Source organism: Rhynchophorus ferrugineus, unplaced genomic scaffold (assembly GCF_030347505.1).
Source record: "Rhynchophorus ferrugineus isolate W39M unplaced genomic scaffold, kcgeb_rfMv2 rfM6, whole genome shotgun sequence".
Lineage (NCBI taxonomy): Eukaryota > Metazoa > Arthropoda > Insecta > Coleoptera > Curculionidae > Rhynchophorus > Rhynchophorus ferrugineus.
Genome location: NW_027472585.1, coordinates 7,031,813 through 7,051,513, shown reverse-complemented (window position 1 = coordinate 7,051,513; position 19,701 = coordinate 7,031,813). Strand labels below are relative to the sequence as shown.

At 32.4% G+C, this 19,701-nt stretch overlaps 1 protein-coding gene and 2 long non-coding RNA genes across 3 annotated transcripts; 2 read left to right on the top strand and 1 right to left on the bottom strand.

Moving 5' to 3' along the window:
- The first annotated feature begins 115 nt into the window (after positions 1–115).
- Positions 116–1,484, top strand: LOC143198247 (uncharacterized). Its single transcript, XR_013006186.1, has 2 exons — positions 116–1,093; positions 1,156–1,484. It is a non-coding gene; the product is annotated as an uncharacterized LOC143198247 (long non-coding RNA).
- Positions 1,485–2,296: 812 nt separating this feature from the next.
- LOC143198582 (uncharacterized) lies at positions 2,297–2,647 on the bottom strand. The gene is made up of 2 exons (XR_013006247.1): positions 2,515–2,647; positions 2,297–2,455 (listed from the first exon to the last, which is right to left on the bottom strand). It is a non-coding gene; the product is annotated as an uncharacterized LOC143198582 (long non-coding RNA).
- Positions 2,648–3,952: 1,305 nt separating this feature from the next.
- On the top strand, positions 3,953–19,066 carry LOC143198581 (lysosomal alpha-mannosidase). The gene is made up of 18 exons (XM_076407901.1): positions 3,953–4,111; positions 4,172–4,274; positions 7,843–7,924; positions 7,983–8,168; positions 8,221–8,426; positions 9,296–9,432; positions 9,490–9,626; positions 11,491–11,722; positions 11,783–11,982; positions 14,496–14,680; positions 14,755–14,963; positions 15,944–16,086; positions 17,034–17,207; positions 17,267–17,537; positions 17,601–17,736; positions 18,382–18,503; positions 18,554–18,703; positions 18,820–19,066. The coding sequence occupies exons 1-18, from the start codon at positions 4,025–4,027 to the stop codon at positions 19,042–19,044; spliced, it is 2,985 nt and encodes a 994-aa protein (XP_076264016.1). The 5' UTR covers positions 3,953–4,024; the 3' UTR covers positions 19,045–19,066.
- Positions 19,067–19,701: the final 635 nt, after the last annotated feature.

The window sequence follows — 19,701 nt, the reverse complement described above, 5'->3', positions numbered from 1 at the left end:
TATATATATATATATATATATATATATATATATATATATATATATATATATATATATATATATATATAGATATACTAGCACAATCAAATTCCCCTTATTTAGTAAATGTGCAGAAACATGATGGATGGTGTCAAAGAAAAGCATATTTTAACAAAAATTATAACTTGTATGTGAAATAACTCTTTAGAAATAGAATGAACAACGTTCTACAGCACCTAAAAAATTCTTTAGTGTTTACACATCAAAATTAAATTACAAAAGCTTGTCTCTTGTGTAGAAAGTGTATCATAAGCAAGAAAATTATGAAATGAAAAAACATGTGTCACTTATATTTATACATGTTCGTGATGGTGAGCCAATCAAAACATTTCTAAAACTAATTATTGAAAATGTCATTACAGAAACATCTAGTAAAATAATTACAACCTAAAATTCAACTAACAAATTGACTATAACAATGACAAATGACTGATAACTAACGTGCTTGGTCTCAAGCATTAATATTTTTAAAATATTTAAGTTAAAGCTGATTTTTGGGAAATTTACAAAACACTTCTATACTTTTCTCATGAGGCTATATCCGATTGAAAGTACGAATTTTCAAAATAGTACGTAGCAATTCTTCAACTGAACATTTTTTGAACAAAATTTTAGAAGATTAATTCTGCAAAATCTCCTTTATTCACAATATTGAATGATCTCAATCTCTCATTTTCATTTTTTAGTTGCCTTTATCTATTACCTAACAGCACATGTTGATACGAGGACAATTTGATAAGTTAGTGACTTTTTGAATAAAAGCTATTTTTCTCAGCAAAATGTGCTTTATTTCTCAACACAATCTCCATTTAATTAAATACATTTGGTTTGACTAGAGATATATTACGCTTGAAATAAATTAGTTTTTTTTTAATAATAGCTGTATAAATTATTTTAGGCGTCTAACATAATGTATTATGTTTCTAATGTGCAAGAAATTAGGAATGAAACCCGCCATATTTGGGACCAAACGACACTTCCTTCGGCCTTCAGCATCTGGTGGTGCTAATAAACCGATATATTTCGAGAAGCATATTGGAAACCCATGAGAAAGGTTAATCTTAGGAAATTTTCGGATATATATTATTATCATTAGATAGGTCTTTCCCTCCCTAGAAATAACAACTAATCAGGTGATGAGTAGAATAGTTAAGCCAGCATAATTTCTCAGGATAAGGTACCCAAGGGAGGAACGATAGGGGATAAAATGCAATGTATCCCTGTAATTAAACACAACATTCAGAATCTTCAAAGTACTCACAGTCTTCTTGCAAAATATACGAGTCTTCAAACAAAATCGTCAAACACAAAACATTTAAGTACTTGGTCAAAGGAGCGCACCGTTGGTGCAACCTTGACAGTGTGAAGGTTGGCGTCACTAATCGTATATATCCGTCTATTCTTTGTAGTTTAAATTTTATAATAAATAAAGTCATTTTAACTGTTTTAAAGTTTTTCTTTTATAATTGGACACCCATAACCCATCCATAACACATGGATACAGCACATCCTCAGGTCTTTCATTAGTTTTTGTGATTTGTCTCGAATCGAATAAAAACTAAATGACTCAGCTTGCTCAAAATCCCACATTGGAGGCTCAAGCGATCCACTTAAAGTTACTGTGCGGAAAATCAAGAAGTCACTGATTATCAAACATTGGCAAAGCTTCAAACGCAGAACAAAAATGTCTATTATTTTCTCAATAATTTTGACTTACTATTTGTTCTAAAATTTTAAATAAAAAACAATCTTGAATATAAATTGTTCATTCCATGTTATCTATTGAAAATATAGTTCTTCCAATAAAGCAGACAATGCACCTCATAGATGACGTCGAATATATTGCCGAATGCAGTTTGTAAAAATGTAAAATTTGTGTTGGTACAGGTCGACACTGTTGTCAAATGTCTACAAAAATTCTTAAAACATTAGTAACAATAATTAAAGGTTCTAAACCGATAAACGTTCCAAACCAAAATTCTAAGTTAAAGCGACAACATTGCGACGTGATGTTGTCTTAAATTTTGATGACGTGCATTGACTGTTTTATTGGATAGACTATACAGTCTTTTCAATAAAACATCTAATGCGCGTCATAGATTGCGTCGAATATAGTATATCCAAAGAAGTAGTGAACATACGTAATCTCAATTTATGACAACAAAACGTCGCTATGTTGCCGCATCAACTCTGATTTTTAGTTTATTTTGTCTTTGACATATAATATTCTAATCTAAATAAAATAATAAAGCAAAAATGTTACCGAATATAATTTATTTTTACATTATAGTACATCTAATACATACATTATCGAATAATCAAAACCACAGTTACAATTATACAGCCCCAATAGTTTTTAGGTTAGTTTATTATTGGTAAAACTTTTCCGTACGTATCCACTGGAAGACTAATTTACCTAATTACCATTTTTTTATTCATGTAATATATTTTACTATTATTAGAGATCATATTTACCTTTTACCCTTAGTTCTTGTTTCTTTCGGTACATTGTTTTCTTGTAAAGTCATTTTTATATTACTGTATTTCTCCTTAGTTTTTTTGCTACAACCTGTATACAACTTTCTTGATAAAATTAGATTTAATAACTTTATTTTTCCTAATGCATTTGCCATATCTGCAAAACAATTAATATTCTTTCTCTCTACACACATTTTGGCACAATGCTCATGTATATTCTGAACAATTACACACATATCTGTGCACATAAATCTTTCACACTTTACAGTAAGATTTACTATAGTTATCGTATATCGTATATTGTCAGCATTGAATAACACCATTTTAAAATATCCAAGTATCGTCAAGATACACAAATTCTAATCACATATCCTCCTTGATTTTATTGTATGCTTTTAAAAATTCAATTATTTTCAAGGCAATGTCTGGAAGCTTTATTAGACCTCTTCGAAGGTTATCTTTATACCATTTATATCCTATGTCCCCTAATAGTGTATGAAGGGATGAGTTACATCCCTCACAAAGCTGCATATCCCTAAGTTTTTATGCGTACTTTCCAGACTAACAATTTTCTCTGAAATGATTTTTATTAAATTATGTTTATATAGTAAGAATTGTTTGTGTACTCACTGTTTTTACACATTTCATATATTTGATCTCGAATAGAGCTAATATCAAGATCAAAAACAAGCGAAGCGCCAAAACAACGTTTGCCACTTTATAACGTCTTATTATCACTAATGTTTTGAAGAATCTTGCAGTCATTTGACAACCGAATTACTTTTGCAGGCTAATTCGGTTACGGATGTTCAAACCTACCACACAGCAAAAAATTTTTAACTGAAATAAAATGAGAAGTTAAATATTGGCTAATTCTAAAACTAATTTACAAATGACGGCAAGCAATACATCACTGCTTCTTTGGATAGGCTATACTGCCAAATATAGTTTGTAAAAATGTGAAACTCAGAGCATGTAACATGTAACCGAACCAATCTATGAAATCAATCGTGCTGGTAGTGGTCGAAAGTGTTGCCAAATGTCTGCAGGATTCCTCAAAACGTCAGTAATAATAATTAGAGGGACCTTTTATTTGGATTTGGAAAGAGAATTTTTTTTTCGTTCTTGATTTTCTACTGGTCGTCAAACGTCGAGAAAGTTCCTCGTATATTATTCAGTTATAATTCAAGGTTAAGCTACCTAACTAACAATTATATTTCATTGTATAAAGCTACGTATTTGTTCATGATACATTTTATAATATATGGGTCATGTCAAACCGCAGCATAATATAATAATAATTCATTATTTAAATGAAGTATAATAATTTTCGAATTTCAATTTACTTACAATTACTGTACATAACGATTACCGATTCAAAATGCCAAATTTATCAAAAACAAAACAATCGTTTATACGATAATGTTACGATAAGGAATCATTAGAATCGTTAGTAAATTTCAGAGTTATCCATCAGTCAGTTAACGCTCCGATTGCATTTCCGAATATGAGTTGTTTGGAACAAATATTATTGTTGCTGATGGTCACGCAGATAAATTGTGTGCCAATATTCCAAGAGAGATGTGGTTATAAGGTAACGGTTTATTCAAAATGTAACGTTCTGATTAATACGTCGCTGTTCACTTGTTTTTAGTCGTGTACACCGATAAAATCCGGATACGTGAATATTCATCTTCTTCCTCATAGTCACGATGACGTCGGATGGGTGAAGACAGTGGATCAATTCTACCATGGAAGTAAGACATATTCTATTGAATTACTATAATATTCTAATAAAATATAATAAAATATAATAATAAAATATAATAATAAACTATAATAATAAATAATATACTAATAAATCAGCTGAATGAAATATAGTGTTGTCCAGTGATGGCGGGTCGATGTCCTGTGCGAAATATCAACCAGGATTTCTGTTTTCATTAACTTCGGGCTCCTAAGTCAGTGTGTTTTATATGAGCGCAGAGTTCAAGGTTTAGCTTGATGATAACAAACTGGGCGGTGATTTGGCGTCAGTGATTAACAGTGACCTACAGATGATTGGTTTGGTTGAACACATGCGCACTTGAAATGAATAACATTTCAATTTAGTTTGGTTATGTGTAGCGTTTCTATATTTTAAAGGGTCATATTTCGTTAAAAAAATAAATGTAGTTAAGGATATTGTTTGCATTATTATTTAATATGTCGCTATTTCAGAAGGAACACATAATTGAGAGTTGAAAAAACTTTGTTAACGTGGTTGGAAACGTGTTATGTTGCTCAAATTTACTAATATGCCTTTTTCTTGGCTAAATAATCTAATAACAAAATTGACGCTAAATCTTGATTAACGAATATTCTTAGCAAAGGTATATGCTTAAACATCACATGGCCCCATATTCGCCGAAAAGTTCTATAGAGGCCATCTATATAAGGGCAACTCAAAATATGCACGAGATTTAAATTGAATATAAAACATAATCATTATCTTTTAAATTGTTTTTTACTGATTTGTAAAGAATCAAACTCGTAGAATATAGAATATATTATGGGCTAGCACTCAAAAAGGAGATTTAGTAGTGTTAAATTCCATTATCTTAAGAAAGAATCATATCTCATGTAATTTTTGAATTGTTTCACAAAAGTAAATCCCAGTGATGTAACTAGCTCAAAATTTACACCAAACAGTCGGATATTTGTTTCTCGACAGTCATATATGAGTTGCATAAACCGCAAAAGAGGCTATTTTAATAATAAAAGATGTTATCGGAGTGACGTAACCTCTTAGCATGATTTTTATTGAGAAATCAGATTTTATATGTTTCCTCTTAGAAGTATATGATCATTATGCTTTACTCAATAGGTGTTCATTAAACTTCATCATACACAGATCCTTCTGGGATCCTTGAAATTTACGATTCTTGTCCACGATGCCAAATTGATATTTCTGAACTTTGGACACACTATTTCAATACAAACATTAGTATCATGCAATTTACAAATTTAAATCAACATGCCCACTATATCTTGTATGAAATTTCATTTGTCTGAAGCCTAATGTGTCAGACTATTTATGGGTTTTCATAATTTCCCTCTGAAAGGGCGAACAATTCGAAAACACACTGCGAAATCTCTTATCTCTCACGCCTTATTTCACAACTACAGCTACATGAGATCATATTTTTTAATGGTTATCTTAACTTCTGTAATACAAATGACATGCTGGCTGAGATAAAACGAATTATTGAATATTTTGTTGAATTAGAAAGCTTTTGCGGTCCCTTTTTCTCAGATTGAATTTCATTCTTTAAATAGTTTTTCCTGGTTCATAAGATTTGTTTTCTATCAAATTCACAGAATCTCCTTATCTTAAAGTACGTATTTTTTTTCTGTAAACAGAAAATTATACAAAATCATCACACATTAGATAGGGAAACCATTAAAATATATTTGAAAACCCCAAATCTAGAGAACAGTTAATGTTGACATTTCCTTCACGCATAGCATCCTCTAGTGATTGAAGTCCGGACTATAGGATCGATGCATGAAAATTTACCAGCATATTTCCCTTGATTTTCAAGTCGTGATCGAATTTTTTTGGTATCCAATCTCCCCCGATATTTTAATGAATTTCATCGACACTTTCAGAAATTGGATATCTTGAGCGTGAACATAATAGATATATATATATATATATATATATATATATATATATATATATATATATATATATATAATTCTGGAATCTGAGTAGACTGAAAAATATTAATTAACGAACCTTTTAATTGACAAGAGACAGTATTTTAACAAAATATATCTATGTCTCTAGGCACGAACAAACTAATATGACTCACAGAAGCAAAAGTGATAAAGGGCTACATCAAAATACAAAGATACACAGATTTGTGCATGTATATTTCAAAAAAACAGCAGAGAATTCAGAATTTGGATTTGGGAGTGGCTTGATAATTAAAGTTTTTAGAGTCATAGCTACTTTAAAATGTGTTGAAAATCGAGTGGCTGGACCTCTATTAAGAGGTTATAGAGGAAGAAAGAGAGAAAATCATGTCCTGTAGACGGAAGCTAATATAGTTCGTCAATAGTAACTTCATAGTTGTGATATTTAGTAACAATTTAGTTAAATACAGTGTTATAATATAACGTTTATTTCATTATCATTGATGTTAAAAGAGATCACATGATGGTCAAATGACATTAGATATTAGTAAATGAATCATAATTATAATCCAAAATCTGTCGAAGTGTAAATCTGTAATTAATTAACAAAAAGTATTATTTCCTTAGTATTCTTCCAGTATTGCCTTGAAGAAATGAGAGTACTGCTGTGTACTCTTTTTTGGGCTTATATTTTTCTATTTCCCCTTCTAACTTCTTATTTACATTCTTTAAGCTATATTAATTTTAAGAAGAGGTATCTATCAGATAATTATTTACATTCATAATTAATAACACATTTTGTTTTCACATTTTAAAACTGGCACAGTCGGTAGGATTCTGCACATATCATAAGGCTGTTTTCTTTTCATTAATTCAATGACAAGAAAAAAAATCAAGAAAAAAAGGCAGGTTGGCGTTGGACTAGCAATTGTTCCGCTGTTACTCGAAGCGTAACTCAGTATAATTAAGTGGAGTTCGGGCAAAAGTCTCGCAGCTGAGGCTGTAAAGTTACCAAAAGTGGATTAAAGGTGCTCAAACACCACTAGGTTCTAGTTCCCACTAGCCATAAACTATTCCAAGAAACATTCAAGCTTTGCAAAATACCCCTAGTCTCTGGATTTCCGGTACACTCGTCACAATTCAAGGTGTAATGTCACCAAAGGCGGACTGAATTTGGTGTGAATTAACATAATCTATTGGAATTTCGACTAAAGCTTGCAGTTCAGGATGCTACCAAAAGAGGGCGGTAGTAGCTCAGCTTCTTAGTCGTAGACTATTGGAATATAAAGCCTTCTTCTTTCTTCAAAGGCATAATGGCGGGCGAAGGTACAGGCGATACACAAACTTAATTTTATTACAACTATAAGCTATCCAGACGAGACAACGACCACGAGGTATCTAAAAACAGACGTCGGAATGATAACTTGATGTGTTTACCCTCAGTGTCGCTTTGTCCCTTTCAAGTAGTCATCTCTTCTTAAATAATTATGTCATAACTGTCATAAAATATTTTTAAAAGTAAATTATCAGTATTTGTTTTCTAAACCTTTTGAAATATTATAACTTTTATAGCTTTATAAAATAAAGTATATTTTATCATCCAAAACAAAAGTAACACTACATTATGTTATTTCTTATTTTCAGCCAATTATAAATCTTACCGTGCAGCTGTGGCCTATATATATGACACCGTACTAACTTCAGTCAGAAGAAAGAAAGATAGAAAGTAAGTACCATTAATTCGCAAAATCTTCACACTACTGATCTGATGTGATTATTTTCAGATTCATTTATGTCGAGACGGCATTTTTCTGGAAGTGGTGGATGGAACAAGACGAGGAGGACAGGAACGTACTTCGCAAGCTAGTAAATGATGGACAAATCGAATTTATCGGCGGAGGATGGTCCATGAACGACGAAGCAGTCACCAACTACCAGTCCATCATCGATCAAATGGCCTGGGGCTTGAGGTTCGTGATATCGCTCGCTTCCCGGATGATTTTATGAGTTGAACATTCGCAGGAGGTTGAACGAGACTTTTGGCGAATGCGGCAGGCCAAAGTTGGGGTGGCAGATCGATCCGTTCGGTCATAGCAGCGAGATGGCTTCGATATTTGCCGGTTTGGGTTACGACGGAGTGGTCTTGGTGCGGATCGATTACGAAGATAAAAGACTTCGATTAAAAAATAAACAACTGGAGTTTGTTTGGAGAGGCAGTAATAACTTAGGTAGAAACACCAAGAAAACGAACTAAAATACATCTATAATCTATTTAAAATAACAGTAAACTCACGTCAACAATATGTTTGTTGTATTGCCTGTCGTAATTTTTAAATTCGTTTTAGAATCAGACAATATTTTCCTTCTCATATTATTCTATTTAAAAAGAGATAGAATGCTGTCTGATACTTTCAAACATGTGAACGAATCAGCCTGCAAAAATCGTCCGATTGTCAAACGTTTGCAAAATTCTTCAGGTTACAAATCGGCGAACGTTGTTTTAATGCTTTGTTTCCTTTGACACATTTCAAATCGTTGCATATTATTACTTTAATTGAAAATGCTGGAGTCAAACAGAACATATTCTGTCTATAATCAGTTAATTGGAACAGGAACGAGATAATGAAGGCCACCTTTTGCCAGTAAGAGTAAGCCTCTTCAGAGGTAAGCATTTTACTGCTAAGTATTAAGTTTTTGAGGTATTCTGGTGTGCAATTGTTCAGAATATACATGAGTATTTGATTAAAATGCGTGAAGAGAAAGAGAATAATAACTGTTTTGCCGTGATTAAATCTAGTTTTAAACAGTTAATTATGTATGCAAACACAACAAACTAAGGAAACAAGAATCAAACGTAATAAAGTATATACGCTCTCTATGGAAAGTAAAATATATTACTTGGATATACAATTGTTAATTAGGTGGATTAGGCCTTCAGGGGATACCACTAAATAAAAAAAAACCCACTTAGAACTTAACTGATAGGTGATCGATAGAAGAGATGTTGCAGCAACATTGCTACGTTTTGACGTCATCAATTTAGATGACGTGAGTTCACTGTTTTACTGAACGGACTATAACCAGTTTCTCTTATTAGGTAGATCTAGTGATTTGTTTACCAGTATTTTACCAGATCATTATTATCCGCCGAGTAACTTCTGTTTTGATGTATTTTGTTCGGATGAACCGCTCGTTGACGATACGGAAAGTCCCGAATACAACATTGAAAAAAGAGTATAATACAACATCAAGTATAGTGTAAAGCAGACTAAATCGTGTTCTCTCTAACAGGGCGACGAGTTCATAAAACGTCACATTGAGCCCTTACTCAACAGTCACCAGACTAGCAATGTTATGATACCGATGGGAAGGGACTTTTCATACCAGGACGCTGAGATGTGGTATAGGAATCTTGACAAACTGATAAAGTAAGTTACTATGTAATGTTAAACTGCCTAGTATTTTTGTAAATAATTTCGTTCATTATCAAGTGCTGTCCAATTATCATCCTGAGGAGTAAAACATCATTATAAAATCATTAAGTTAAAACATTTGTACTTTTTCGGTACTTTTTTTCTGATACAATATCCGCGACAAAACTTTAGCGCACTAAACATGTTTCATTGCAACTCTTAATAAGAATAAGTTATTAACTTTTAGATCGTACGATTAAAAACGTTAGATCGTTAAAAAAAATTTAATTTTTATTTCAATAATTTTAATTTTTCAACTCATCTTGGGTAGCACTTTTTAGTTGTTCTAATTGGTTTACCACTTGGATACACAGAACCTGCTAGCTTAGTCCAACAATTTTCAATAATATTCAAACGAGATGAGGCGCTGGCCACTTAATTTGTGTTCCAACTTTAGTTAACTGCTCGTTGATCAATTTAATATAACTTATTCTGTTAAAGTTCCCAGAAATTAGGTTTTTTTCTGCCTTTCGTTCAAAAGTCATACCAAGCCAATACATAACATTTACCTCCACCCAACTGTCCAGGAGTAAAAATCATCTTTTCTTAAACCATGTTAGTAACACTTATAACCATCAGGTTCATATAAATTCAATTTATTTTCAGCCGAAAATATTACATGAACTTGTTTCCATAACATTTATTCTTCGGCAAACAGTAAGCATTATTTCTTATGTTTATTATTTTCACTTAAAGATGGTTTCTGTAAAATTTCTTCCTTAAATGTCTAGCATCCTGTAGAACCCCTTAAATATTTTTAATATTTGTTTTTACACCGACAGGATCACTTTCGTCCGCTTTTAACATTAACAAGGATTTGAACAAATCGCAAAATTGCTCGTCTATCTTTATCACTTATGATCCTTTGCTACCTTCCTGAAATTTTTAATAAAATTTACCTGATCTTTTAATTAGCACAGTTTCATCGAAACGGATTTCCTGCCTTGTCCACTATGGATGGGTTTTAGCCGTAAATCAAAACTAGAATCCAAAAAGTCGTATGAAATGGTTCTGAATCTAGTTCACATTGACAAATGGGCTAAAAAAAGTGCTAGCGCCAATTTTGTTTTGGGATACACAAAAGGTTTGTTTCATGACTTACCCTTAGACTGGTATATCAATAAATCCAGAATTTTATTGAAATCTTCAGGACTACATTATACATTACTAGACTATACTACATTATACTACAGACTACATTAATCTAGCAAACTTAATCACACCGCTCAATTGTCATCACCCAGCGCTAAAATTAACGAATTCAAATTCGATAATAAAGCAATTATCCAACTTATTCGCCAGATTTAGATCCCTGTGAATTAGTTCTCTCAAAAAAAAATACCACAGCGAAAGATATACCACAAAGAATCATTGACATAAACAACTACTTTTTTCATTTCACTTTTTCTGGCAACTTAATGAACTTCCTAGTATTGCTATAGCCCTTCCGATAAAACAGCTAATGCACTAAAAAAAATTACGTGATATATACTGCCAAATGCAGTTTGCAGTTAAATTCATTTTAAACTCGGGTCGAATGTATCCTTCTCATTGTACCCCAGTTAAAAAGAGACACTATCTCTGATTCGTCAAAATAAGTAACCGAATACAATTTGTGTTGGTACTGGTAGATCCTGTTGTCAAATGTCTACAAAATTCTTTAAAACATCAGTGACAATAATAAAAGTTTAGAAACCGGAAAACGTTGTAGATCAAAATTCTGAGTCGATGCGGCAACATCGCGAGATGCTGATGCTCTATTATTGAATAGGCATATTAGATGAGTAACATTTACTTATAATTATCGATAAATATTTAGGCACATCAACAACAAGCAGGAATTTTACGGAAAGAAATATCACGCCTTTTACTCAACGCCCTCCTGTTACACTGCGGCTGTTCAGCAGGAATCCGGAGGAGTTCTATCCTCGCCTTTGAAAACGGACGATTTTCTACCCTACGCGTCAGACCCTCACCAGTACTGGACCGGATTTTATACCTCCCGAGCTAGCCTGAAGCGCTTCGAACGAGTCGGAAACAATTTTCTCCAGGTGAGCGTATAAGATCCCATCGGACGCCAGAAGCCTCAACTAAAATTGTTTATTTAACAGGTTTGCAAGCAGCTATTTACGTTAACTAATTTACCTAGAGAAAACGAACAAAAATTGAATAAGCTCCGAGATGCTATGGGTATAATGCAACATCATGATGCCATTACGGGGACTGAAAAAGAGTTTGTAGCCGCTGATTATTCCAGGATACTGTCTATTGGCATGAAAAATTGTGATAGTGTTACTGAGCAAGCATTAGCGTAAGTGCTACTTCGATTTTTTTTATTGCTGAATTATATCTCAGTAATATCACTAAAAATAAAATATGGACAATTCTTGTTCAAGGATTAATATTATGCAGTCCTAAATTGCTAAAAGAATTACTAATGATTTTCATATTAAAACCTGGTTCTATCAACTCGTTTACTCTAGTATTAACGTGTATACTAGCACCGTGCCTTGCTTTTGTTCAAAAGTCACACTATGTTATGGTGAAGAAGTCTTTGTTCGTGGTTCTGAACATGTTGTTTTTAATGGTCTGGTTAATAATGTTCGTTTCCAAATTTCTATCAAGATCACTATCCTGAAATTACCAAGGGGCAGTAACAACACTCTTCAATTATGTGTTTTAAAACCGTTATGCTACCATTATGCCGTATTATGCTCAAATTGCTCTTCTTGAGACTACCCCATATTTGGGTGTCATGTGTGCATATATCGGGTATCGCATTTAGAAAATAATAAACAAAATGAGCATATTGCTACTGCATAATTACTGTCGACTAATGGAATCATGTCTTTTCGAAAGAAAATTTAGAGCCTCGCGTGAAGGGCCATTTTTAGCACTTAAACCGATTTCCGCTGGATTTTCACAGGGTAGCACCTTAGGACCACTACTGTATCTGCTCTATACTGCTGATATCCCAACAACAAAAGAAACAGTACTTACAATATTTACCTACGTCACAGTATCGTGGCAAAAGATGTATCTCTATTTAAGACTGTAGAAAAAGTACAAGTAGCGATCAACAAGATCTAGATATGGGCTAGAAACTGGAAAATACACCTTAATAGCTCCAAATCTGCCCATTTTAATTAGATCACTTGACGGATGCGCGATTCTTCAAGCAGAATCAGCTAAATACCTTGGCATACATCTCGATGATAGGTTAAATTAGAAACATCCTGTTCAAAAATGACAAAAATCTGAGCAAATTAGACTCAAAGTCAAGCAAATGTACTGGTTAGTCAGCAGATACTCTCAACTTGACCTAAAATCAAAGAGATCAATTTGGACTTATGGTGTGCAAATATGGGGTTGCACTGAATCATCAAACCAACTAGTAATCTAACAACAAAGTTCTACGATTAATTAACAATACGTATCGCGACATAACCAATGAAGAGTTGCACGATGACCTCGAAATCGAATGGATATACGAAGTGATCCAAGATTTCGCCTTAAACATGATATAAGATTGCTAAATCACAACAACGTGTAAGCAATACAGCTACTGAACACGCAGGAAATCAGAAAATTGAAGCGAACCAAACCACACGAACTTTTTTAGTGTATAAGTGTAATCTCAACTTCAGGATAATATATAAAGGATAATATAATAATTAATCCCATACTCGCCTTACTTATGTATTAACGAAAGTACAACAGAACTGTAGTAATAAATTAATTTGAAAATTAAGTTTGTACTAAGTATATCTAATGTAAGATGTAATTCATTGAAATAAATATGGCATATGGATTCAAGGATTTCTTTATAAAACAGTACCGTACTGAATATAAATAGGCCCGAATTTCTTCCATATATCCAACACATTCTTCTAAATAGAAAATCACTTCGGAAAAATTTAATATTTATTATAGAAGGACTGCTTTTTATATGAAATATCGTCATATAATTAACTAAATTATATTGGTATTCATTAATAGCATCAATGAATTTCAATGCCATCAATGATCGTCAATCATCATTGTGAAAATTCTACTTGCAGGAGATTTCTCATGCTAAATTCAAGAGAGTTTTCTGAGCTACGTGACCAACCTTTTTTGTTAGCTCATTGTATTCAAATGATGGCTATAGCATTTCATAGTCACCGTTTCACTACTTTCGATTAGCTTATTATAAAATACCCAATTATATTCCACAAAATATGAGAGATCTTTAAATAAAAAATTTTATTTTGCTGTCGATGTCCTGGACTGTTCAAGATCTAGATACTGCTTTTTCTATTCTAAATTCTTGTAAAAAATATAACTTTATTTCGCTTAACAATTTTTTATAAAAATCATTTTTTTATGGGTAATCAGTGAAATTCAGATCATGAAAATCAGTGTTCCATCGTCTGACCTAGATTGTATTCGATCAACATATGTAGTATCCAACTTCAGTTTTGAATAAATGCTATTTGGTGACTCCTAGCTGAGCCGAAAGTTCTTGGTGCCATTAAGTTGAGTCTTGAGCGTTAATCCAGCAACACTTGTTTTCGTATCTTCAAACTTCTTGTCCAAGGTGCAGGTAATTACTAGGATCTATACCACAACATAAACCACCAGCTATAATGCACCAAAAATACTATTTCCTTCTTGAAAATCACATAGAACGCAGTTCTGAATGTTTTAATAATTGTTTTAATTTCAAATACCGAAATATAAGAAGGGATCGAAACTCGAAGGCGTATTCTATTTTTTCCTGAATCTCCAACAAAATTAAAACAATATCTTAAATAATTATCAATGTTTACAATTGATTTTCAGAAAACTCGTCAATATTGAATCTGAAAACTTCCAGTCTTGCTTACTGTCAAATATGAGCCAGTGTGCAATAACAGAAAAGTCGAATCAGTTTGCTGTAACAGTGTATAACCCCCTTAGTAGGACCGTGAACAAAGTCGTTAGATTACCCGTAAATGAAAAACTCTACAGCGTTATAGGACCTGATGGTAGGTAAAACTCTAATATTCCTTTTCCTATCCCCTATTCCTATGTAATAAAAAGTGATTAAAACATCCAACAGGTAAAGCTGTAAATACTCAGATTTTGCCAATATCAGAAGGAGTGAAAAATCTACCTGGGAGGAAAAGTAACACGACATTAGAGCTAGTATTTGTTGCTGAAAATATCCCGCCTCTTGGATACAAATCTTATTACGTCCAAAAATATGCGGACGGTGATATAGTTACCATTCCAGACCAGATAAAAACGCATCAAGAAGCTAATGGTAGTGTAAGTATCAAAGTAATATTTAAAGTATTAAAATTACAGATCAATAAAATAGTTCAACAAAACCAGTCAATGAACGTTATAAATGACATCGAACATTTTGCCCATAGCAGTTTGTTAAAATGTAGAATTCCTTTTAAACCCACAGCAGATTTTCCTTCTCATTTTATTCCAGTTAAAAAGAGATACAATGCTGTCTGCTACACCAGAATATTTAACCGAATCAGCCTATAAATTTGTAATCGCTTTGCAAAATATACGTAAAATTCTTTAAAGCATTAGTAATAATAATTAAAAGATATAAACTGGCAATCGTTGAAAACTAAAATTCTAAATTAATGCATATGATTCAATTATTGATTATATATGATATCTGAATCAATTTCTTTTATGATTTCCATAATTTTGCTTTCCACGAATGAAATACGTAAAAATGCCATTTCGAACAGTTTCAACATTACAGTTTCATTGCTTACCAGAACATAAGAAGATTATGGATTATTCATGGATTAGTCCAGTAGAGTCATCACAGATAAACGGAATATTCATGACCATAAAGTCCTGCTGTGCATACAGCGGGATCAAGAAGGTGAAACCAAATGAAACTGTTACTGTAGATTAATTCCAATTGAACAAACTGAACAACACAAATTGTTACAAAAAGACCATCAACAGCAAGTTAAAAATACAAAGTCTTTCTCAATCATGGCAACTCCCGATCACACATTGCGTAAGTTGTGAATGATACACTGTTGTAGAAGTTCTGCAGTACTCAGCATTCTCTCCAGACATAACGCCATCTGTCATTTCTTCAGCTAGGTGCGACATGGTTTAACTGGCGGACGATTGACAGAAACCAATCAATCAATCAATTAATTCAACCGATTAGAACCTTTGCAAAAAAAAACGGTTAAAAATACTTCTTTCCATAATCAAAAATAGTATCCGAGATTCTCAACCAATTCTTTTTTTTTTACTTGCAGAATATTAACTTTTACATCGATTCCATAGCTGGTATCGTTAATCGTATAAATTACAGTAACATTGACTTAAAAGTTGAGCAAAATTTTTGGTACTACAAAGGAGCTACCTCGGGATCTAGACCAACTGGGGCATATTTGTTTAGGTAACTATAACACTTGATATTATATTGTATTATCGTTGTATTAATTTATTTTACTGCAGACCTGTTCACAATTTGTTTATCATAGTACGTAGTACTTACAATTACAGTGCTCTGAAAATTGCCTGATGCAAAATGAACAAAAAAAAATTTAGTTTAGATATTTTTTGCTTTATATTATTTTTTTATACTAAAAAATGTCAACTGATCGGTTACTAAGAGATTAATTAATATTTCATCTGAAGAATAAGGATGCTTTTTGACCAATTATCTGATATTTTTCTCAGGTTTGAAATGAGTTTCACAAATTATCCCTTTTTGGTATTATTATTCATTCTAGCAATCTATAGCGAAACGAACAGCTTATGCTAATTAAAATTACAAAACATTTATTCTTCTATAGACACTTTTGGCTTGACATCTACGTTACTGTTTTTTATGTGCACTTTACTAAGTTTTAGTAGCAACTTCACTGAACTAACACCAAATGTTAAACTATCATTAATATTCTGACTAAGTCATCATTATCGATCATCTGTTCATATCTTTGGTCATAGTACTTGATAATGTTCTCTACTTCTACTTTTTTCTAGCTTCTACGTTTACGTATACGTACGATATGACCCTAGAGTTGAACACACTTTCCACACTGGATATATTCTTCTTCGAATTCAATTTCCTCAAAATTATATATATTTTATTTTATTATTAACGCACTTACTACTTTTGCTGCTTTTTCTCGATAATTGATGAATATATTTTTTATAGTATCTGAATGTAATAATGGATTGATAGGTAGGATGTATTTATCATATCAGACACACATCCATCTTTCTCATTTATATCAAGGATTTCCTTGAAGCTTTCGTTGATCATTAAACAATCCATTTTCATTCCAGGTCATAATTTTGAATGTATTAGAAATTATCTAAATACTAGTTTAATTTCAGACCCGATGGAGAAGCACAAACGATCGCTAAAAATGCAAAGTTCAGCGTCTACACTGGCAACATCGTCACTGAAGTACATCAAAAATTTTCCGACTACGTCAGTCAAGTAGTACGAGTTTACGCCCACCAAAACTACATAGAATTCGACTGGATAATTGGGCCTTTAGAAAGAAGGTAGGATAAATGGAACACAGCACACATAACAGCGTTTTATTCGCATATTACCATTCCAGTACGGGCAAGGAGGTGATAACAAGATATTCGACAAACCTAGAAACGAAATCTACGTTCTACACCGACTCAAATGGCAGAGAGGCTATGAAGCGAGTCAAGAATTACAGACCAACCTGGAAGAATGACGTTAGTGATGCGGAGACGTCAAATTACTATCCGGTTACATCAAAAATCGTGTTAAAAGATGAGGAAAACAATTTGCAATTTGCAGTGTTGACAGACAGAGCAGAAGGCGGTTCCAGTTTGAAAAATGGGGAAGTAGAATTAATGGTAAGCAGGCCTGCAACTTCATTTCAAACTCCACCCACTAATAAGAATGTTATTTGGTTTTAGTTGCATAGAAATTGCCTGAGAGATGATGCTCTAGGAGTCGAAGAAGCCCTGCAAGAAAAAGAATTCGGTAAACCCATCGTAGTACGTGGATCACATTATGTTGTTGTGGGTCATGTTGAGCCGGCTACTCAGTCAGGTATGATCAAAAGTTACGTATACTTAATTCAACAAGCATATTAGTGATACATGAGGGGCACATCTGTTAATTTTTTTGGTCATTGTTTAAATTTCACTAATTTCAATAAAGAAATTGACTGATCTCTAAAAGATTCAGTCACAGTTATAATAACTTCAACTTGCCAACATTTTGGTCATCAAACAGTGAAAACCACATATTTAATGCAACATAAAAAACTTTTTTATAAAAATTACGTTTAATATGTAAATTAATGTTGACTCATTAACTGATATTTATCATCGAATGAAGAAAAACATTGTGAAAAGACGATATTTCTTCTTCTTATATCCCTTATAGATAAATTCATTATTATATTATATGATAAAAAATACTTATACAACCAAAACAGTGCGACCTTACAAATAAAAAGTTTATATTAGGTTCTTCCATGCATCTTGGTTATATATATATATATATATATATATATATATATATATATATATATATATATATATATATATATATATATATATATATTGAGTAAAAAGGTGATCAGATTACAAACAAGAGCCTAATTTATTAACCTAATTATTAGGTTAATTATTTATTAACCCAATTTAATTTATAAAGTTGTAAATAAAAAATAATTAACCTTTTTTTTAGAAATTACAGCTACTACAATTGAACATAAACTTGCCGAAGAAAAACTATTGGATTCTTGGGTGTTTGTGTCTGCAACAGAAGCCAAATCATTTGATCAGTACAATAAAGATCGTTTACTAACGGTAATCTTATGGGAAAATCCAAGTCTTCTTTATATTAGCAAATCAAATAGTTTTCAGGCCTAAAACGGTCTCTGCCTGATAACGTCCACATCATGACGCTAGAGCCATGGACGGACTCGACATTTTTGTTAAGATTAGAACACACATTCGAAAAGACCGATGATCCAGTACTATCACAGCCAGCATCTGTCGATCTAAAGGTATATACGGCTTTCAAAATTTTAATACAAAGGCTCAGTTATTACCAGTTACTACCATACCATGAGTATCATCACCAATACCTTATTAAATAAAATCTTTTTTATCAAATTCTTAGGAACTTTTCACGACCTTCAAAATCAACTCCATTCGCGAGACGACCCTTGGAGGTAACCAATGGCTCGAGGAAAACAGAAGACTGAGTTTCAGAAGCACCGACCAAGACGACGGTAACCAAGAAACTGTAAATTCCGAGGCAAAAACTCTGTTAAGTGATCTTGTGGTTTTACTACAACCAATGCAGATTCGGACATTTGTACTCTACATATCAACTAACAAATAAATAATATACTAATTTAATCTAATAGTGTTCTTTTATTTAAGTTATTTTAGTGCAAATACATTATTGGTGTTAATAATATCATCTACATCTAACCATTACTTTTTCACTCGTTGTTGTCGTCAGATTTCTAGGAAGGTTGCAGTAGTGTCTACCCACCAAGTCTACCCATCAACCTATACATATTTTCACTTGTTTTTCATTTCATATATTCATTAGTATTCATTCTATTATAATGGTAAAAATGCTGTTTTCTTATTTCACTTGAAAAAATTACCAAAACTCGTGCTAGACTAGAATACTCCCTTCTTTTGCATCATAAATTCAAATTATGTCATTCCCTAACCCAAAAACTAAAAGGCCTTCGAGTACATTGTCTTCAGTTGATTAAAATACTTCAAAGTCGATTTCAGAAATTGTACCCAATGACTTTTTCCAAATCTGGAACAAAAATGGCGCAAAAGTATTACAACAAGTAGTCTTTTATCATGAAACAATATATCAAACTGTCGATAAGGAATATTACTTGAGTGATGTTTGTCAGTAATCTCAGCGCTATCTTGATGTAAAATTGTTTGTTAACGTGTCTGTATTGTTAGTTTTATACTTTTTTTAAAAAGTCGTTTTGTATATGCATTCATTGGTCTAATTTATGATCCA

Coding starts and splice junctions, on each gene's coding strand:
- LOC143198581 (XM_076407901.1), top strand. CDS start 4,025: ATGAGTTGTTTGGAACAAATATTATTGTTGCTGATGGTCACGCAGATA. Junction 9,627..11,490: donor AATCTTGACAAACTGATAAA/GTAAGTTACTAT, acceptor ATAAATATTTAG/GCACATCAACAACAAGCAGG. Junction 14,964..15,943: donor ATCAAGAAGCTAATGGTAGT/GTAAGTATCAAA, acceptor TTTTACTTGCAG/AATATTAACTTTTACATCGA.